General features: G+C 39.1%; 1 protein-coding gene across 2 annotated transcripts in view; it reads left to right on the plus strand.

The window, feature by feature from the left end:
* Dmc1 (DNA meiotic recombinase 1) overlaps positions 1-23,317 on the plus strand; it is a 39,056-nt gene that overhangs the window by 9,739 nt on the left and 6,000 nt on the right. The window contains exons 5-11 of one of the 2 annotated variants that reach the window (XM_038343430.1): positions 201-253; positions 1,688-1,729; positions 3,910-3,982; positions 7,390-7,481; positions 7,905-7,978; positions 8,101-8,215; positions 9,522-9,582. In XM_038343430.1, coding sequence (XP_038199358.1) covers positions 201-253; positions 1,688-1,729; positions 3,910-3,982; positions 7,390-7,481; positions 7,905-7,978; positions 8,101-8,215; positions 9,522-9,582 — 510 coding nt within the window. The remainder of the gene's footprint in view (positions 1-200; positions 254-1,687; positions 1,730-3,909; positions 3,983-7,389; positions 7,482-7,904; positions 7,979-8,100; positions 8,216-9,521; positions 9,583-23,317) is intronic. The other variant, XM_038343432.1, reaches the window with a different exon arrangement.

Raw genomic sequence — 23,317 nt, forward strand, 5'->3', positions numbered from 1 at the left:
CAGGGTCTCTCTCTACACAGTTCTGGCTGTCCTGAATTCACTCAATAGACCAGACTGACCTAGAACTCACAGAGGTCCCCCTGCCTCTCCCTCCTGAGTCCTGGGAATTAAAGGCATGTGCTGCCACATCTAGCGCATCTTTTTTTTATTTTTTTATCTGTATTTATACTCTGTCACCAATACTTTATATCTGTTTCCAGTAAATTACTAGGAGGTGGCATTGAAAGTATGGCAATTACAGAAGCTTTTGGAGGTAGGTAGAACCTTAATAGTTTTATATAAAATGACATTTGTTAATATATGGATAAATATATAATTAAACAATAAATAATAAACAACTTCCTGCTTGAGAATATTTGATGAAGTATCAATTATTATAATACAGGACTATTCCAAGCTAAATAAAAACATATACTAACAGCATATTTCTTATTGACATTTTTCTTCCTGTTATCTCTGATTGCTATAGAAAAAAATTGAATTTTTTCTCTTATTCCCTCAAAAGGTAATTCAATAATAAGGTTGATTTTTGTTTAGGCAATGCATATTCCATGAATATAGAGAATAAATTTCTTTTCAGTTTATAGTATATATATATATATATATATATATATATATAGTGTGTGTGTGTGTGTGTGTGTGTGTGTGTGTGTGTGTGTGTGTGTGTGTGTGTATACAGGGTCTTATTATATGGCCCTGACTGGCCGGAGACTCACAAAGAACTACCTGCCTCTGCCTCCCAACTACTAATACTAAAGGCCAGCACTACCATACCTAGCCTATATGCCATATTTTTACAATTAATTCGTGTATAGCTGTTTTACGTGCTGAATCTGACAATCCAATATTTGTACTTAAAGAATTAAATGTGGACTGGAGAGATTGCTCAGAGGTTAAGAGCACGGCTGCTCTTCCAGAGGTTCTGAGTTCAATTCCCAACAACCACATAGTGGCTCACAACTATCTATAATGAGACCTGGTGCCCTCTTCTGGTGTGCATGCATACATGCAGACAGAACACTATACTTATTTTAAAAATCTTTTTTTTAAAAAAAGAGAGAACTAAATGTTTTGTTGTTATTATTTCTATTGACTCGAAGAAGTAAATCTGATTTTCATTTCTATTGATTCAATCTTAGCAATTTCTCCTCTTATATATTATTTATGAGCTTTTTAAAAATTTAAACTGAGAGTTCAGTGGACCTAAATGATTAGGGAAGTTTTCCTTTGGAAAACATTGGCTTCTGCTGGTAACTAGGGATGTTGCTATTCAAGATCACATCAGCTTTTCCTTGAGAAAAGAGCCTGGCTGTCCTCTCTGTGGTCAGGTCTGAAACTTCCATTTGTGTGACTAGTCCTATGGAAAATTTGCTTTAATTTAACTTTAACCTAAACAGTACTTAAGTTGAGGGGATGAATTTGTTTTGTCTCCCACTTCTGGTATTCATACATGCAACATCCTTTCGTGATAGGAGGTCCTTTAAGAGTGAGATTTGACAGAAAGCCGTGAGGTTCTTCTGTGGAAGGGAATACTGGAAGTGGAATTCGGGACCTTGGGCATTTTAGACAAGTGCTGTATCACTAAGCAACATTCCTAACCCAAATGCAGTATTAGTTTTGTTTGTTTAGTGAAAATATATAATAGTAACTGTACTTTTCTAAAAGTTCCTTTTTCTAAATTTTACAGAATTTCGTACTGGAAAAACTCAGCTGTCTCATACCCTCTGTGGTAAGAACACATACAACATAACAGTGATAGTCAGAACGTTCACTTAGTAGATCTCTACTGCATCTTACATGACCTTATGCAATTGAACCAAAAGTCCAAGGAAACAAAAGCTCAAGAGGTTAAGTAGGCAGCCCATTGTTGCACGGATGGTTTTGGAATGTGTGTGTTTGAGGTACTGTTGTCAGTGCTGCACGATGAACACCTGCATGAAGGTAGAGAAGGTAAATGGTTTATGGTGAATGGCAGGAGTGGCACCCAGTGTATCAAATTCTTCCTATCCATCTTTTTTGTCTTTTTAAAAAACATAACAATAACATAAAATTTATTAAAGACTAGAATACTTTACTGCCTATGGGTGTATTCTGTCCAAAAAGAAGCATAAAATTAAATTTGGAGCCCAGCAAGATGACTCAGTGGATAAAGGCACTTGCCTCCAAACCTAAGAAACTTGAGTTTGATCCCTAAAACCCACATGGCAGTAGGAGAGAGCTGACTCCCACAGTTGCCCTCTAACCTCCACAAACATGCCATTGAATCATGTGCCCATCAACAAAATAAATGAGTAAATATAATTTTGGGTCTTTGTTTGTTTTGAGGCAGGGCTCACTATATAGTTCTGGGTGGATGAAACTTGCTATATAGACCAGGCTGGCTTTGAACTCACAGGGATCTGCCTGTCTATGCCTCTCAAGTGCTGGGATTAAAAATGCATGTACCACCACATCTGACAAATATAAATTTCTTAAAAAGTAAATATATAATTTTTCTAAAACAAAATAAAGAAGAATTTCCCTATTTACAAAGATTCTATTTGTATTTCTTTTACTTAAATAAAAAGAACATAGAAAAGTAGTTAAAAGGGGATTCTGAAGCTGGGCAGTGGTGGCGCATGCCTTTAATCCCAGCACTTGGGAGGCAGAGATAAGAGAATCTCTGTGAGTTCGAGGCCAGCCTGGTCTACAAGAGCTAGTTCCAGGACAGACTTCAAAACTACAGAGAAACCTTGTCTTGAAAAAACAAAAAGAAGGGGGGGGGGTTCTGATATGCACCTTAACACATGTCAACATGCATACACACATGCTAACACAACATACAAGTACACACAGGAAAAAGTGAAAAGGGGGCCAATATTCTAGAATCAAAATGTCTTGTTTCTATCACTGATAGCTGTATGAGTGTGGGCAAGTTGCTTTACCCCTTTAATTGTCCTCATAGTAGAACTAAAATAATAATAGTGCCAAATCTTGGGGAGTTTTGAAAAGTAAACGAAATAGTGTGTACGCCTAGTATGAAGTAATTCTTTATGTTAGCTATTGTAATACAATACATACGAGTTGGGGATGTAGCTTGGTTGATACTAAGTCTAGCATACATGAAGCCCTGGGCTTAATCCCTAGCCCTGGTATAAACCAGTTTGGAGAGGTGGATCAGATTTCAAGGTCATCCTTGGCTATATAGTAAGCTGGATGCCAATCTGGGATACATGAGAACCTACCTTTTTAAAAAAGTAAATGCTTGGCCTGGGGAAATGGCTCAGTTGAGCAAAGTGCTTGCTGTATAATTATGAGGACCTAGGTTTGCATCTGTAAGACTTTTGTAAAAAGCTGGGTACTGTACCACATGCCTATAATCACAGTTCTGGGGAGCCAGAGACAGGAAGATTCCTGGGCCTTGCTGCCTAGCAAGTCTAGCACGATCAATAAGTTCCATATTCAGTAAGAGATGCTGTCTCACAAACGGTGGACATACATGTGCCCATACACAGGTACAGTTCACATGCCACAATATACATATGTATACATGCAAAGTAAATGCATTTAAATATGGACAGTAATTGAAAGATAACTAAAATTATTTAGCAAAAATTGTATTTGTGATTATTAAGAAAATAAAATTACTAACACTTAAATTCTAATTCTATTTATTTAAGAAAATTGGTTTTGACAAATATTGTGAGAGAGATTAAAATTCTCAGTTAAATTATTATTATCCTTGCAGAGTACTTATTTACCATTGGTTACTGTGATGGAACTACAGCAATCTTTATAGAAGCCAAAAGGTCATTGTTCTTTGCTAAGTTTACTAAAATTGCAACCAGTATAAACTTAAGGTTAACTTATGTGTTTGTTTTCACAAAGTTTATTCATTCATGTTAATATCAATTTTTAATTGTTCCCTAGTGACAGCGCAACTTCCAGGAGCAGGCGGCTACTCTGGAGGAAAGATTATCTTCATTGATACAGAAAATACCTTGTAACCCTTTTATTTAAACAAATCCTGAGGCAGTGTGATAGAGCAATATTATTACAAAAGAGAATGTGTCTTGACATATCGTTTTCATAGTGATCCTAGTAATCAACAGTAATGACAAAAGTCAAGAGGACAGCAGTGCTGACCAAATGCTCACATCACTGCTTGATTTATTTCTCTGCGTGGTTTGATGCAAAATGACAGAACAAATACACGAGGTGAAATTGTATCTTAATCATTTTTAAAGCTTCATATCCAAAGATTCTGCCTCAAGTAGAGGGAAAGACTTGAGGAGCTTAAATATATTGAAGGGAAGAAAGGGCCAAAGCTTGTGATTGTGCCACAGAGGGTATGGCAGTTTAATTGATATAAAAGAATTCCAGAAAGGTGATTTGGGTCAAAGACATGAAGAACTTTGAAATCAGATGGTGAATGTCAGTTAGATATTTTTATTTCAGAAATATCAGAAAATGGGAATGTTGTCTAGGTTGGAAGCAATATGCACAAAAAGAAGCTGGGTATGGTGGTGGATGTCTTTAACCCCAGCACTCAGGAGGCAAAAGCAGGTTGATCTCTGTGAATTTAAGGCCAGCTTGGTACATAGTAAATTCTATGACAGTCAGGACTGTTACATAGAGAAACCCTGCCCCTAAAAATAAGCAAATAAATGAAAGGGGAAAAAACAAAAAGGACAGGATGGGAAACATTACTAAGGGAAACTGCAGACAAAGGAGATTGGCCTGAGAGGCCACCCTGAGTCTCATCCTGGCACGGAGCAGAATGGTACTGAAGATGACTGATGGTTCTTGGCAGAGTTGAACATGAGGGACAAGAAGATGTACAGATAACTGTGGAAAATTCTGAGGAAAGGATGGAGTCAGAGATGTGGATGAATTAACTAAAGAGAGGGTGGAGAGAACTTGTAACTTTGACATGTGCTTGTATTTATGAAGAGGACTAAATGAAGAATATACAGTCATAGAAAGTAGGAGGAAGTCTGGCTGTGGAAGGCAAGCAAATTTGAAGTGTGAAGAAGAGAAGAGAACAGATGAGATAGATCACTAGAGTTGGGAATTAGTTCCAGGGAACATTTGCAGTGGCATCTGGGGTGATGGAAGTCTCAAGGAAACAGCAAGCGAGGGAGACAATGTGTAATTGGATTTACACAGTGGTTTGAGGAGGTAGCAGGTTCAGAAGATGTAAGAGCCATACAGGTTCATTAAATGAAGTCCGGCCTGCTTCACCAGGCTTACTTCTCAGCAGAATTAGAGGCAAAGGGATGAGAATGTTCCAGTCTAATCCCATCCTGCTAAACATGTTAAAAATTGGAAAACATACATTAACATTCTTTAGGTAATGAAGGTTTTTGTGTTGTCATCAAGGCCTCTTACATCCCCAGAGCATCTTTCTTTTGGTTTCCTGAAGCACCTTCTTAAGCACTGATTTCAGAAAAGTGATCAAAATGGTAAAAAGAGATCTGACATGTCTGAAATGCCTTTTGCTTTGCTCTCTTTTGACTGTTAGCTTGGCTGGTCATAGAGAAATTCACATGTTGCATTCTACAGGGGATTTGCTCCCTCTATCCCCATGTCACATAGTCTTATTGAATCATACAAATTGTTAAGCCTCTCATATCAAGGCCTGCTCCTTCTGATTTTCTGTGATTACCCAATTCAGAAAATCTTGTCCTTCCTGAACTATTGTAGAATTTATTATCAAAAATACTCCTATGGGAGAAAAATAAGCCGAGAACTGTTTTCGTAATGCTGAGAAATCTGGGCATGGGAAGTCTCTGAAGGAACCTCCTGACTTGGGAAAGGAGGATTGGATGCTTAGAGCTGCAGCAAGAGGAGCTCAGCTGGAGTTCCACTAATCTCAGAAACAAATGACTAGTGGTCCTCAAAAGGGAGGAGTGACTCTTGCAGATTAACAATCTGGACTTCATCAAAACAGGAAGAAAATAGTTGAGAGCAAGGGGAAAGTCAGGAGGGAAATCTCTCATGTTTTTCTCTTGGGGTCTCTCAACCTATACTACTGTTTCTCGATATTTTTCTTCTTACATTTATATTTTGTCTTTGTAAGTTTTAAACTTACCTAGGACATAGATTCTTATTACTTTTGTTTTCTATAATGCTCTGCACTGATAATGGGTTAATATGGTCATTAATTCCATGTGATAATCAGTTAGTAAATACTTATAGATTCATTTGTATTTTCCCTCAGTGTAAACTTGTTTGTTTGTTTGGGATTTTGTTTTGTTTAATTTTGTTTGTTTTTTTGTTTTTCAAGACAGAGTTTCTCTGTGTTGCTCTGGCTGCCCTGGAACTCACTTTGTAGATCAGGCTAGCCTTGAACTCAGAGATCCACCTGCTTCTTCCTCCCGAGTACAGTAATTAAAGGTGTGGATCACCACCACCCACCTTTATTTTATTTTATTTTTTATTTTTCAATACCAAGTCTCTCTGTATAGCCTTGGCTGTCCTGGAATTCACTCTATAGACCAGGCTGACCTCAAACACACAGAGGTCTGTCTGCCTCTGCCTCCTAAATGCTGGGATTAAAAAGGCATGTAACACCACCACATGGCAGTAGTTGATGTTTTATAAACAGTGCACATAAAAGTGAAATTCAACTACAGACATACATTTTTTGTTTCTTCATTCCACTTGGAACACTGTTAGAGTCACTAAAGGCCAGAGAATAAAGTGTTGATTAAATCTTCTCTGTAGTTTACCTGTTAGTGATTATTAGCATCTTCCATTTGTGGGTATACAGGAATATACTAGTTTCAGAAAACTACTAACTTTTTAAGAAGGTGTATAAAAGTCAAAAACAAAAACCTGCTTAATCAAATCATATCCCTTTTAGACTCTTGAAGTTACTTTTTGACCCTTTATTTCATATCACCAAATTTTTAATTATTTTGCCATACATTATTAGTGTAATGTTAAACTATTTCATTCTGAGCCAATGAAGAATTTGAAGTGACTTGAATTATAACTCAGTGACATTACTATTCTAGAATAAGTCTATTTTTATAGAACTCTGAACAAAAGAGACTTACGAACCTTAGTTTCTAATTTTCCTTTTAACTATTCTGCTACATGATCCTAATTATTTGCCAAAACTTTGTCAGTGTCCTTATAAAAATAAGGACATCACAAATAGCTTCTAAACTTATTTTAAAACTTAATATTCAATTTCTGCTTTACCATTATGTGTGACCTCCTACCATCACCTAAAATATTTTGAAACACTTATAGAAAGAGGCTCTGGGAGTCCTGAAGTGATCACTAGCATCCAGAATGCCTCTGCGGACACACTGTTACGTCTCAGTTGTTTCACTTGGTCACAGTGCTACCTTTTCTTCGGAACTGGTTTATTGGATCCTTAATCTTGCCACACTTCAGCCGTCCAGATCGCCTTCGTGACATTGCCGATCGCTTTAACGTAGACCACGATGCAGTACTGGACAATGTACTCTATGCCCGTGCCTATACTAGTAAGAACCCTCTACATTGTAAGCTTAGATTAATTTACCATCTGATGATACAACATTTTCACCTGTTTTCATTTAATTTCTGCAAATTAGTCCATAAATAGTATCATCTGTTAAGTCCTCAAGGTACTCAACTACCTTCAAATTCTTTATTTGTTGTCTCTGAAATGTAGAGTAACAGTCAGCTATTTTCCCTTGTAAGCTGGGATTGACATGTGATTTACCACTGAACTAAAGCCACCCAGAGCAACTTTTTTTTTGCTAATGTTTGCCACAATGCTCAAGCAGAATATGCAGTCCTTACTTAGTAAAGTATAGTTGGGAGGAAAGAAGAACTCTTATCTGCCTGTTTCCCAAAAACACAAACATGAGCTTAATTTAGCCTCTGCTTCTGGCTTTTGTAACATTTTCTGTGTTTCCCATCAGGTGAACATCAGATGGAGCTACTTGATTATGTAGCAGCCAAGTTTCACGAGGAAGCTGGCATTTTCAAACTATTGGTATAAGCTTTTAAATAATGGTCACTGGCAGAGCTATTTACCATATTTTTCTATTCTGTATAAACAAGCATCTTCCTTCTGTTTTAAAAATGCATGTTTGGTTTTATGTTACTCCTGTGCAGATCGTTGACTCAATAATGGCACTTTTTCGAGTGGATTTCAGTGGCCGTGGGGAATTGGCTGAACGGCAGCAAAAATTGGCCCAGATGTTATCACGACTCCAAAAAATTTCAGAAGGTAGATTTTTAAAATAAAATGGTAGTGTCACATAACATCTATTGACTATGTTTGTGATAGTGTGTTTTGCAGAGAACCTCAGAAGGATGTCAGAAGCGTAACATTTTTAATTACTTTGATAATCTAAATTATTATTTAAACTAAAACTAATTCTGATATAAATAATAATGATGAATTTAAGTATTTTTCTTCTTTCATTTATTTATTTTTATTTAATGTGCATTGGTGTTTTCTCTGCATATATGTCTGTGTGAGGGTGTCAGATCTTGAAGTTACAGACAGTTGTGAGCTGCCATGTGGGTACTGGTAATTGAACTCAGGTCTTCTGTCTCCAACCCTTAAGGTTTTTTTTTTGTTGTTGTTGTTTGGTTTGTTGTTTGTTTGGTTGGTTGGTTGGTTGGTTTCTCTGTAGTTTTGGAGCCTGTCCTGGAACTAGCTCTTGTAGACCAGGCTAGCCTCAAACTCACAGAGATCCGCCTGCCTCTGCCTCCCAAGTGCTGGGATTAAAGGTGTGTGTCACCACTGACTGGCCTTGTTTTTTGTTGTTGTTGTTTGTTTTGTTTGTTGTTTTGAGACAGGTTTTCTCTGTTAGCTTTGGAGCCTGTCCTGGAACGAACTCTGTAGACTAGGCTGGCCTCAAATTCACACCGATTTACCTACTTCTGCCTACCGAGTGCTGGGATTAAAGGCGTGAGCCACCACCACTTAGCAGTATTTTTTATTATTAATGAAAAATAGGAGGCTAGGCATGGTGACACATGCCTTCAATCCTAGCACTCTGGGAGACAGAAGCAGGCAGATCTCTGAGTTCGAGGCCAGCCTAATCTACATAGTGAGTTCCAGGCCAGTCAGCTCTACATAGAGAAACCTTGTCTTGAAAAAAAATTCCATTTGAGGTTGATTTTAAATTGGGCAGTGGTGGCTCACTTTTAATACCAGCACGGCTGAGGCAGAGGTAGGTGGATCTCTGAGTTCAAGGCCAGCCTGGTCTGCAAAGTGAGTTCCAGGACAGCTAGAAACAAGAGCTTGTTTAAAAAATAACTCAATGGTGCAAGATTCCTAAACCAAAATCTACTATTCGTCTTGTTTTTCAAGACAGTGTTTCTCTGTGTAGACCTTCCTATCATGGAACTCGATCTGTAGATCAACCTGGCCTCGAATTTACAGAGATCTGATTGCCTCTGCCTCCTGAGTGTTGGGATTAAAGGTGTGCACCACCACCACCCAGCCTAAACTGAAATCTAAACAATGAACTTTGTATTTTTTACTGCCCTTTTCTTAGTGTCTTAATTTTATTTTTATGCAGAATATAATGTTGCTGTTTTTGTGACCAATCAAATGACTGCAGATCCAGGAGCAACAATGACGTAAGCCCCTGTATTGTATTTTGCAGAGATTACTATCAAAAGGTTAGAGTATAGAATAAAATCACTTAGAAATAACCAACCTTATCTAGGTGTGATATCTCATGCATGTAATCCTGGCACTTGGGCGATGAAGGCAGGAGGATGGTGAACTCAAAATCAGATTGGGTTATGTTGTGGACCCTCGTCTCAAAACAACAATAATAATCAGCCTTGATAAGGGCATAGTGTATCTCAGATCACTTCATTACACAGTGCACTGTTACTTTCTATAGCAAGTAATGTTTATTATTCAGAACCTGTTTTTTCCTGTATTCTCTATAGAATAAAGCAGTGTTTTAACAATTTTCATCAATATTAGGGGCCCTGCTTTGATCTAAGACAAAGGGGGCAGCGAAGGACTTAGGGACTTGAAAGATGGTTTATCAGTTTAGAACACGTATTGCTTTTGCAGAAGACCTAGGTTTGAGTCCCAGCACTGACACTGTAGCGATGGGAGCGGCGGGCTGCATTCCTGCCCTGCTCCCGTGGCACCCGACTAGCTTTACCCGAAATAACAACACACAAACTGTATTCTTTTAAACACTGCCTGGCCTATTATTTCTAGCCTATTATTGTCTAATTCTCACATCTCTTGCTTTAACCCATATCTAATAATCTGTATAACACCACGAATGGTGTCTTACCGGGAAAGATTCAGCATGTCTGACCTGATGGCTGGCTTCATCGCATCTTTCTCCCTGAGGAGAGGCACAGCGGTCTGCCCCAGAGAGGAGAGGTGGGGCAATTGTCTGAGCCATCTACCTCACTTCCTTTTTCCTGTTCTGTCTACTCCACCTATCTAAATCTTGCCCTATCAAAAAGCCAAAGCAGTTTGTTTATTAGCCAATGAGAATCCTCCATCATGACATGGTAGCTTACAGTTATTCATAATGCCAGTCCCACATGGTCCAACACCTTGTGACCTCTGCAAGCACCAGGTATGCACATGGTGCCCATACATGCATACATTCAAGCAAAACACTTGTACACATAAAATAAATCTTAAAAAAGAAAATTATCTTAGTCAGATAAAGCTTACATTCCAAAAAAGTATGCTATACTAAAAAGAAAAATTAGGCTTTTGATTAGATATACAAGAAACATTTTAAAAACACACACACAAGAAAGGTCTGTTACTCATAGAAACAATGTAAGTCACACAAAGCATATTCAGAATTTACTGAAGTATTTTCCCACATATAAGACTACAATGGCTCTCTGAAAGATGGCAAGGAATAGCAAAGCAAAGAGAGCTAAAATAAGATTGTGAAAGCTTAAAATTCAAAAGAAGGTTTGTTATCACTATCTAGAATGTTTGACTGAACAAGCAGCTGAATAACCCTAAGTTCACAATGACTTTCAAAAGCTTTCCTGTGTTTTATTCATAAAACTTTAACCAGAGAAAATTTACAGATTAGCACAATGAGTGCACATACCATTTTCTTAGATTCCCTAATGGGTATTGTTTCATTGCAATACACACACTCTCTCTCCTCCTCTCACCTTCTTTCTCTCCCTCCCTCTCTCCTTCCCTCTTCCTCTCTCTCTCTCTTCTCTTGTAAACATTCATGCTGGCATGCGCATCTGTGAAATCTTTTTGTCTGGTTATGTATGTCCACAAATACATGCATTGACATATATAAACTATTTTGGTTTTTTGAAACAGTATTTTTCTGTGTAACTTTGGAGCCTATTCTGGAACTCACTCTGTAGACCAGGCTGGTGTTGAACTCACAGAGATTCACCTGCCTCTGCCTTTTGAGTGCTGGAATTAAAGGCGCTCACCACCATCATCTGGCAACGTATGTTCTATTTGTTGTGTGTGAACCATTTGAGAATTTTGAGAATTGTCTGGCTTTTTTTTTCTGATTGTTGAGTATTATTTGTAGACACTGACAGTTTACCACTTAATATTTCAGCATATGTCTTCTAAAAGCAAGAACATTCTCCTTTATAAGCACAGAACAATTAACAGATGCCATTTAACATCAACAGTGATGCTATCTGATATCCAAGTTTCTCTAGTTGTTCTGACAGTGTTCTTTATAATTGCTATAAAGAGGTTGTTTTAGATTCATGGTCCTCAGCTAAGGGCATGCATTTCGCGTACTTACTGAGTCTCTCTAGTCTCCTTTAATCAAAATAGCTCCTCGATCTTGTTAGATTTTTTTTATGGTACTGAGATTTGGCTTAAATTTTTTAAAAATTTGTTTTATTTTTATGTTTTAGGTTTGGTTTGTTTGTTTGGCTTTGGTTTTTCAAGGCAGGGTTTCTCTACATAACAACCCTGGCTGTCCTGGAACTTGCTTTGTAGACCAAGCTGGCCTTCAACTCAGAGATCCTCCTGCCTCTGCTTCCCAGGTGCTGGGATTAAAGGTGTGTGCCACCATAGTCCAGCAATTTATTTTTAATCATATGTGTATGTCTGTGTGTGGGTATGTACACAAGTGAGTGCACTGTTTATAGAGTTCAGAAGAGGGTGTCAGATTCCCCTGGAGCTAAAGTTACAGGCAGTTTATCAGCCTCTCAACGTGGGTACCAGGAATAGAACTCAGGTTCTCTTTAAGAGCAGTATGTGTTTTTAGCTGCTGGGCCATCTCTCCAGCCCCTTAAGACAATAATATTTTTGAACAGCAGGACAACTATTTTCAGTATCCCTCAATTTGAAGTTGATTAAAAAAATTTTAAGTATTTTGTTTATGTACACACACACACACACACACACACAATTTGCAGAAGTCAACTTCCTTTTTCCCCATGTGCATTCTGGGTATTAAACTCTGTCAGCCTTTATAGCGGATGCCTTTATCTGCTGAACCATCATATAGCTGTCTCTGATTAGTTTTTTCTCATTTTTTTCATATTTTTTATACTTTGTTTTTAATTGAGCTATACATTTTCCCCCACTCCCCTTCTTCCTGTTTTTTCTCATTATTTTAAATGTAAAATGCTTTTGACATTATTAAATGGTATTTGAACCTTCTCGGTATATTATGTTACCAGGCACAACATGGCAGTTTGCCTCTTTACTAAGATGCTAAATTTGGCCAGGTGTGTTGGTGGACACCTTTTTGGTGGACACCTTTTTGTTTGTTTGTTTTTCTTTTCTTTTTGTTTTGTTTTGTTTTTTGAGACAGGGCTTCTCTGTAGCTTTGAAGTCTGTCCTGGAACTCGTTTTGTAGATCAGGCTGGCCTTGAACTTACAAAGATCTGCCTGCCTCTGCCTCCCAAGTGCTGGGATTAAAGGTGTGCGCCACCACCGCCCCGCTGTTTTTCAAGATAAGGTTTCTCTGTGTAACTTAGGAGCCTGTCTGGCACCAACTCTGTAGACCAGGCTGACCTCAAACACACACAGATCTGTCTGCCTCCCCAGTGCTGGGATTAAAGGTGTGCACCACCATCACCCAGCAAGAGGGTGTGCGCACCTTTAATCCCAGCATTTAAGAGGCAGAAGTAGGCAGATCTCTGTGAGTTTGAGGCCAGCTTGGTCTACAAAGCAAGTTCTAGGCCAGGCAAAACTACGTAGTGAAATCTTTTCTCAAAAAACAAAACAATAACCAAAACCCAAGACGTTAAGTTTGACCATGACATTAAGATAGTATTCTTGAGCCAGGTGTGGTGATGCACACCTTTAATCCTAGCACTCAGGAAAAGGAACCAAGTAGATCTATAAATTCAAGGTCAGCTGGCTCTATCTACATAGTGAGACCCTGTCTGAAAAAACAAAGCAAACAAAACCTCTGCCAATAGACCACAAAAATAGATGGTGTTTGTGAAAGTTCTTCATTAGAAAAGGCACAAAAACATCTCTTGGAAATTTAGTAATTTGTGGGTGATATTCAGATTATGTAATACCGTGTTTTGCAATAAAATTTCACCATTTCTTTTAGCACCTGTCAATAAATCTTGTCTAAATTAATCATTGCTTCAATGATGCAAAACAAGGTGATTTTGCTTTAAACCAAGGCACTGGTTCTATTAGGTGCTTATAAAATGAAACATAGGCATAGATACTAACAGATACTTGATACATTAGTGCAAATTCCCTAAGTTGTCCTGAAATTAATGTGCCTCTCTTCGGGCATTTAAATTTTTATTTATTAATTCATTTTTATTTGCTTTATATGTTTGAGTGCCTATATGTATGTATATGCAACACATGTATGCTTGGTACCTGATAGGGCCAAAAAAAAAAGGCACCAGATTACCTGGAACTGGAGTTACAGATGGTTGTGAGCCATGATGTGGGCAGTGGGAACTAAATATGGGTCCTCTGCAAGAGCAGCCAGTGCTCTTCACCACTGTGTTTTCTCCAGCCCTCTTCAGGCATTTAAAAGCTCACCTTAGCAAACTGCTACATCTTTTGCATTTTGATTTATCTCTCGCTTTCCAATACCTTTTATGAGTATTTTCTACTTAGTTATTGGAAAAAACTAATGTGGAAAATATCAGCTATGTGAATAGTAAAAAGAAAGCTAAAATGCTGTGGGAACAAAGTATAGCTTTAGTGGTAGGATGTACACTTATCATGTGCGTCCAGTCTCTCTCCCTTCCAAAAAATAAAAGATTGAGAAGAAAACCAACCATTCATTAGTTCAAATATTTATTGAAAATCTACTAGGTAACCAGATTCTGAGAATTCATTAGCAAATGAAAGAGACAAAAAGCCTTTGTTTCCATAAAGAAGAAAGATAAATGATATCGATTTTGCTATTTAACTAAACATTTTAAAGTCTCGGCATGTCCCACATCACATCATCTGTAGTGTAGTCCTCTAGTGTTTAAAGCAATCTTTTCTCTATGAAGTGTCTTTTGTACACAGGACATAAAGTACTTCACAAAGAGATTAATTTTAAACTAAAGAGAAATGGAAGATTTTTTAAGGCTTGCTTTAAAAAGAGAAAATGACTCATTGGCTCAGAGGGAGGAAGTGGGTTGCATTCAGATAAAACAGTACAAGTTAAAGAGCACTGTTCTCTCTTCAGGTGTGGGGAGGAAACATTGAGGAGGCCAAAACTGTCACTCTAGAGTTACAAGGTAAAAGAAATCAGTGGAAATTAGGCCAGATAGAGGTTCTTTTTTCTTGTATTTGTAAAAAGTTTCAAAAAAGAGTAAAGCCATCTTGAACTTACTCCTGTAAGACAGTGAAAGAAGATTTGAGAGGTGGTAGAAAGGAAATAACTGGAGGGGGAGGCAGAATAGAGAGATTTATATGAAGAGAGCTAAGCAGAGAGCCAGTGATGATAACAAAGCCTAGTATTTTTGCAGGGTAAGTCTTCTGTGAAACATCTCTTCCACCTAGCCAAGCTGTAAGGAAACAAGGCTCACTATAATTAGTATGTTCTGAAGTATATTAAATTATAACAGTACAGATTAAATACATGTCTTTGTATAAAGCACAGAATTATCACATCTAAATGAAAAAGGGGACAGTTTTAAACTAAAGGATTTCAAATGCTATTAGAAACCCTCCCATAAATAAAATATCTTGTTTCTTGGTGTTGAGGAACTCCAAGCTGCAGCTCGCCTGGAGCCTGTCAGAAATATCACTATAATTGGTATGAATCCCTAAGTACACTGACAATAATTGAGGCTTGTATCCCATGCATTATACTTGATGGCACATCGTATTTAAAAAGAACAAAATTATAGAGGCGAGGAGCGGCTGTATGATACAGCAGAGCAGCAGCTCCTAGATGAGGCTACAGCTCCAGACGTTAGGACTGCAACGATCCAATTGATGGATCCTAGAGATACAAGCCAGAAGGTGAGCATAAGAAGCTGCACACTGGCTGGGCCATGGTGGTACACGCCTTTAACCCCAGCACTCAGGAGGCAGAGACAGGTGAATCCCTGTGAGTTCAAGGCCAACCTGGTCTACAAGAGCTAGTTCCAGGACAGCTAGAAAACCTGTCTTGAAAAACCAAAAAAAAGCTGCACACCAGGACAAATAAGCTCCAAGAGAGACCATGATGTCACCACGTACTGTTGTGTGTCTATGTTTCCCTCTCCCTTCCTTCCTTCCTTCCTTCTTTCCTTCCTTCTTTCCTTCCTTCCTTCCTTCCTTCCTTCCTTCCTCCCTCCTTTCCTCTCTTCTTTCTTTCCTCCCTTTCTTCTTTCCTCTCTTTCTCTTTCTTTCTTTCTTCTTCTCTTTCTTTTTTTCTTTCTTTCTTTCTTTCTTTCTCTCCAAGACAGGGTTTCTCTCTGTAACAGTCCTGACTATCCTAGAACTCACTTTGTAGGCCAGGCTAGCCTATAAACTCACTGAGATCTGCCTGTCTCCACCTCCCAAATTCTGGGATTAAAGGTGTGTGCCACCTCCACCTGGCCAGCTTGCTTTCTTATAGATCCCAAGACAACTAGCCCACCACCGGTATGTTTGTTTCTTTAACAAAAAGCCATCCAGAACATCTGCAGTCTTGTGAATGTACAACTTATTCATTAAACATGTCAACCTATGGCTTACATTGTCAGCTTAAATGAAGAAGTAATATGTTTAGAGTCACTAGCATAGAGATCTTAGGCAAAGTGTTTAGATTATTACCCCATCCATTCTGTGTAAACTTAAGTAATTCTCATGTAACTCAACTCTCTTCACCTTCTTGTAGTTTTCTATGAAGCCAGTCTCAATATGTAGTTGCACCTCTCCCCATCCTTCCCCACCAAACAAGAACTCCAATTTCAAAAGATGGTAGGGTGTAGGCTTTTAATTTTTTTGTGTGTATATTTTAGGAGCAGACAGAAAGGATGGATAGATTACTTAATAATAGCAACTACTACCACTTCCTCCTTCTCCTCCTTTCTACTTTCTTTTCTTTTCTTCTTCTTTTTGAGAAAGCCCTGGCTGTCCTGAACTTGCTATATAGACCAGTCTGGCCTCAAACTCAGAGAGTTCTGCCTGCCCCTGCTTCCTGAATGCTGGAACTAAAGGCATGTGCCTCTATGCCTGGCTAACAAAACTTCTTAAACATATTCTTTTTTTTCTTTTGGTCAGGACTTGGGGACATGTGTTGAGACAGGGTCTCTCTCTCTCTGTAATCCTGGCTGGACTAGATCTCACTATGTAGACCAGGCTGGCCTGAGGAGGCAGAGGCAGACAGATCTCTGTGTTTGAGTGTTGAGATTAAAAACATGCTCCAATATTCTTTTTAATAAACCTAGTCTTCTTTTTTGGGGGGGTTTCAAGACAGGGTTTCCCTGTAGTTTCTAGAGCCTGTCCTGGAACTAGCTCTTGTCGACCAGGCTAGCCTCGAACTCAGAGATCCTCCTGCCTCTGCCTCCCGAGTGCTGGGATTAAAGGCGTGCGCCACCACCGCCCGGCAAACCTAGTCTTCTTTTCAAATTCTATCTTGGATGTACTCTTTTCTTCCTATGTTTTCTTTATTTTAAAGCCTCTTCCTCATTCTGTTTTATTCAGCCTTTATTTTCTCAATGGACCCCTTCGCAGATTTTCACCTTGACCCTTCAAATCAAAAGCACCAAGAGTCCCATTGTCTGGTTTGCCCTATAGCCTGGATCTACACCCTGACAGAATTTAAGATGGTATTATGTATATTCCTAATTTTTAAAAATAGGCAGCTCAGAATATTTACTGTTTGCCCAGTCATACAACTAAAACTAAGGAAGTCAGGATTTGAGCCCCATACATCTCTGACTTTGAAGCTGATGCTCCTTGGGCAGAGATACGTGGTTTAGTGGAAGAGTATTGGCCTAGTGTCTTAGTTAGGGTTTCTGTTGCTGTGAAGAAACACCATGACCAAAGCAAGTTGGGAAAAAAATGGGTTTATTTCTCTTACACTTCCACATCATAGTCCATCACTGAAGGAAGTTAGAGAGAGGAGCTGATGCAGAGGCCATGAAGGGTAGCTGCTTAGTGGTTTACTCCCTATGGCTTGTTCAGCTTGCTTTCTTTTTTGTTTGTTTGTTTGCTTGCTTGTTTTTTCATAACAAGGTTTCATCTGTAGCTTTGGAGCCTGTCCTGGAACTAGCTCTTGTAGAATAGGCTGGCCTCGAACTCACAGATATCTGCATGCCTCTGCTTCCCAAGTGCTGGGATTAAAGGCATGTGCCACCACCATCCGGCCCCGGCCTACTTTCTTATAGAACCCAAGACCACTAACCCAGGGATGGCACCACCCACAATGGGATGAGCCCTTTCCCATCAATTACTAAGAAAATGCCTTATAGACTTGCCTACAGCAAGATCTTACGGAGGCATTTTCTTAACTGGCTCCATTCTCTCAGATGTCTTTAGCTTGTGTCAAGTTAACATAAAAATAACCAGCATACATAGCATGCACAAAGTTCTGGGTTCGTTCCTCATCACCAGTATTACTACCACCACCACAACAAAACAACCAGAAAGAAAAGAAGTTGGTGCTTCTTAGTCACACTGTGTTCTTCCATCCTATCTCGTTTCGCCTCAGAACTATTCTTTATGACCTCTGATAATTGGAGTAAGAAGATCAGAATGATAGAGTATGCTATGTCCTGTTCAACAAAAGTGGAAAAATCTTTCAGTTCCTCCTTATTCCTAGTATCTACCCCCACCTGCTCTCTCATTCTCCCAAGAAAAAAGGAAAAGAGAAGGGAAGAAACTCTAAAAAGCTATAGGAGGGGCGTGGGAGGCTTTTTGATGCTGTTAGCTTGGTCAGAAATAGATGTAAATTAAAGCCCTCTGGAAGAATGCGGGGTGCTATGTCACCTTCTTGTACGTCACCTCAAGACTGTGACTGCTGCAGTAGTCAGGAAGTACAGACACTAAGAAAAGTTTCTTGGATTATGTTTCATTGAAAGATGATGGTTTAAATTGAACTGGTTATTTAAATAATAACTACCATTTATTGAGGATATCTTTTTAAAAATTTATTTATTATGGATACATGGATACATAAATACATATATGTACTATATGTATACCTGCAGGTCAGTAGAGGGCACCAGATCTCATTATAGATGGTTGTGAGCCACCATGTGGTTGCTGGGAATTAAACTCAGGACCTCTGGAAGAGCAGCCAGTGTGCTTAACCTCTGAGCCATCTCTTCAGCCTCTATTGAGGATATCTTATATGATCAGTTTGCTGTCAGGGTAGAGCTTATGTGTATCAATGAGCAGTCATGGTACCTAGTACACAGTAGCTCCCAATAAGTTATTCTTAGTATCTTGAGTCCTTACAACAGTCCTAAAAGGTCAGGCATCCACCTTATTCCCTATTTTATTATGAAAGAAACTGGGTAAAGTAAATAGGTAGTACATGTTTGAGTCAAGATTAGAAAAGCAGATAAATAATAGCTGTAGTCAGTAGGCTAACACTTTACCTGAATTATTTCATCTTATTCTTACAGTTGTTCTATCATTTGGTACCATTATTATGTCCCATGAAGAGTCAGAAACAGCCGGGCGGCGGTGGCGCACGCCTTTAATCCCAGCACTCGGGAGGCAGAGGCAGGCGGATCTCTGTGAGTTCGAGACCAGCCTGGTCTACAAGAGCTAGCTCCAGGATAGGCTCCAAAGCTACAGAGAAACCCTGTCTCGAAAAACCAAAAAAAAAAAAAAAAAAAAAAAAAAAAGAGTCAGAAACAGAATGGCTAAGCAGTTTTCCTGAGGTCACAGAACTGACAAACCAGACTTTGAACTCACATTTAATTCATAAATTACACAACACACTAGGCTGTACCTGCCAGAGGGAAAACTAGCATCTTGCCACCCCCAAAGGCTTTGCAGAGATACACTTACTATTCTAGTGAAATGACCACTGTTCTGGACCCTTAGCCTTTAAGCATAGGTGTCATTGGATCAGAAAATTCTTCTCTCAGGGGAAACTTAATAAAGCTAGCTCATAAGACTCAGCAAAAAGACAGATTACTAGCCTGATAAGGAAAATATAACTATATTTTAAGTTCATATAACCAGTGAATGTAATTTCCCTATACGTAGGCCTCTAGCAGAATCCAATTTTTAACCCAAATTATTAGTAAATATTAAATCCAAGCAAAATGAAATATAGATGACTTAAAAGAATGTCTTTGATACATTGAGGACTTAGTAAATCTTGATTATTATAAATCATATTCGTGTATGTCAGGAGGGAGGTTCAATGGCACTCCTAAACTTAACATAAAAATTTTACATGTGGCCGGGCGGTGGTGGCGCACGCCTTTAATCCCAGCACTCGGGAGGCAGAGGCAGGCGGATCTCTGTGAGTTCGAGACCAGCCTGGTCTACAAGAGCTAGTTCCAGGACAGGCTCCAAAGCTACAGAGAAAGCCTGTCTCGAAAAACCAAAAAAAAAAAAAAAAAAAAATTTACATGTGTGTGTATATGTGTTCATTTTGCTAGATGGGATTCTGTATTTTTCATTAAATTGTCAAAGTGTTGGTGACCTTCATAATAAATGTTAAGGGCTACAAATTCCATACACAAATGTACACAGAATTGTTGATAAAGCAAACAAAATTTAAATTGCCTTAAAATTCAAAGTTAAGACTGATATTATTTCATAGTCTATTTTGATTAAATATAATCTCAAAGTTTGAATCATTTTGATAATTTTTTGTAGCTATAATAGCGTTTCTATATGTTTTCACAGCCTTTTTGAACAGCCTGTAGTAATCCCTCCATATAGCTCATCTGCCTGTGGTGATGACATTGTTAATACTCAACCCTTACACCTGGAGCTATCAAGGACAGGCAATGGGACCTCTTCTCTCTTGTGCAGGGGATCACATTAGAAATAGCAAACAGTAATTTGCTAAGAAAAAAATGTTGGCTATTTATCTAGAAGCTCCACTGTGCTGTTTGTAAACAGGTTTCCAGAACAGCCAGTGGCGTGTCGGGGGGAATTACTTCAACTAGGAGAGCTGAAAAGCTGTCTCTTATATTTGCCTTTCTTTTGAAATTTTATTTTATCTTTGAGACAGGGTCTCACTATGTAACCCTGGCTAGCCTGGAACTCCCTATGTAGAGCAGCCTGATTTTGAACTCACAGAGATCCACCTGCCTCTGCCACTAGAGTTATGGGATTAAAGGTGTGTGTCACTATGCCCAGCTTTATATTTGCATTTCTTTTAGAAACTGTTTCAAACAGTCCTTGGTGTATAGTTTCTTTGAAGAGAGGTTACAAGCCTGTGTCCAGAAAGACCTAGACAAAGGAGAGCCAAAGTATCTTCAGTGTTCTTTGCAGTGTTCATGAAAGACTGTCATATGACACACTTACTTAGACATCAGATGAATAGGGATTATTTAAAGTAACAGTGAAGGATTCTTTCTCTTTGTAATGTTGGGATGCTTTGCACATGCTGGGCAAGCACTCTATTCCTGAGCTACACCCCCAGACCACAAGTATGCTCTAATAGGAAAATACACAGCATGGCAGGAGACCACAGAACTGCAGGTTCCTAGTAGGAGGCACCTACAGGATGAGTGGGAACTACTTGACTAAACTCAGTAAGGGAAAGGGCTTTCATTTCAGAAGTAAAGTTTTTTTTTTTTATTTATTATGTATACAACATTCTGCCTCTGTGTATGCCTACACGCCAGAGGAGGGCGCCAGATCTCATTGCAGATGGTTATGAGCATGTGGTTGCTGGGAATTGAACTCAGGACCTCTGGAAGAGCAGCCAGTGCTCTTAACCTCTGAGCCATCTCTCCAGCCCGAGAAGTAAAGTTTTATGCAAAGGCATCAAGGCATAAGAGGACTTGCTTGAACAAGAAAAAATCTGAATGAAGGAGAGAATGAGTACAACTCTAGTTAAGTTTGTTAGGTTTCCGTTACTATAGTAAATAGCTGAAAAACTCTAGTTAAGTTTGTTAGGTTTCCGTTACTATAGTAAATAGCTGAAACAACTGGTACAAGTTCACACACCTAGACACATATACACTAAAACAAATCTTTACAAAAAATTAGCTGCGTGGTGGCAGCACACACCTTTAATTCCAGCACTTGGGAGGCAGAGGCAGAAGGCTCTCTGAGTTTGAGAGCAGCCTGGCCTATGGAGTTGAGTTCTGGGACAGCCAGAGCTATACACAGAAAACCCTATCCCCCCCAAAAAAATTATATATATATATATATATATATATATATATATATATATATATATATAATATTACTAAGGCAGAATATAAATAAATCAGGGGCTAGAGAGATGATGTAGTGGCTACACATACATATTATACAATTGTAAGGACTAGAGTTTAGATTTCAGCACCCACATTAAAAGCCAGGTGTCCCAGGCAGGTCTGTAACAACAACAATGATGGGGTGGAGACAAGACAGGAGGCTCAGTAGGCTTGCTGGAATCCAACCTAACCAACTAAAAGAAGTCTGGGTTCAGGGAGAGACACTCTCAAATATGCAGAACGTGATAGAGGACACCCTCTTCTGGCCTCTGCACATCCACAGGCAAACACACACACACATGCATACACTCTCAAAGATACACACAGATTATACATTTTTGGTTTTTGTTTTTTGAGACAAGATTTCTCTATGTAGCTCTAGCTGTCCTAGAATTCAGTCTATAGACCAGGCTGGCCTCAAACTCAGAGATCCTCTTGTCTCTGCCTCCTAAGTGCTGGGATTAAATATGTGTACCACCACCATCCGGGCTGCTGCTGCTGCTTCGCTTCTTCTCTTCTTCTTCTTCTTCTTCTTCTTCTTCTTCTTCTTCTTCTTCTTCTTCTTCTTCTTCTTCTTCTTCTTCTTCTTCTTCTTCTTCTTCGCTTCTTCTTCTTTTCTCTTCTTCTTCTCTCTTTCTTTCTTCTTCTTCTTCGTCTCCTTTCTTCTCCTCTCCTCCTCCTCCTCCTCCTCCTCCTTCGCTCTTTTCTTCCTTCTTCTGCTTCTTTTCCTCCTCCTTCCTCTTCTTCTTCTTCCTCTTCTTCTTCTTCCTCTTCTTCTTCTTCCTCTTCTTCTTCTTCCTCCTCTTCTTCTTCTTCCTCCTCCTCCTCCTCCTTCCTCTTCTTCTTCCTCTTCCTCCTTCTTCTTCCTCTTCTTCTTCTTCCTCCTCTTCTTCCTCCTCTTCTTCTTCCTCCTCTTCTTCCTCCTCCTCTTCTTCTTCCTCCTCTTCTTCCTCCTCCTCTTCTTCTTCCTCCTCCTCTTCTTCTTCCTCCTCCTCTTCTTCTCTTCCTCCTCCTCCTCCTCTTTTTCTGCTTCTTTGGTTTTTTTTGAGGCAAGGTTTCTCTGTAGTTTCTCTGGTGCCTTTCCTGGAACTAGCTTTTGTAGACCAGGCTGGCCTCCATCTCACAGAGAACCGCCTGCCTCTGCCTCCCAAATGCTGGGATTAAAGGTGTGTGTTACCAGCGCCCAGCAGGGTAAATATATTCTAAAAAGAAGTATAAATCATTGTTGCAGGTTCAGTACTCATAGCTCAGTTAAGAATGCCATCAATCCTTCTGAACCATCTCTGTACAGCATAGGGTTTATGTGAGACAAGTAACTACCACCCACATGCCTTATGTCCTAGAAAGTTCAGAGGTGATCCTCTAAAAAAAATGTGACACTGGGGCTGGAGAACTGACTCAGTAGTTAAGAGCACTGGCCACTCCAGACACTCTACCAAAGGACCCGGGTTCAATTCCCAGCACCACGTGGCAGTTGACAACTATCTGTAACTCTAGTTCCAGGAGATGTTGTATCCTCACATAGATATATGCGCAGGCAAAATCCAATGTACATAAAAAATTATTAATTTAAAAAATG

Source organism: Arvicola amphibius, chromosome 9, assembly GCF_903992535.2.
Source record: "Arvicola amphibius chromosome 9, mArvAmp1.2, whole genome shotgun sequence".
Lineage (NCBI taxonomy): Eukaryota > Metazoa > Chordata > Mammalia > Rodentia > Cricetidae > Arvicola > Arvicola amphibius.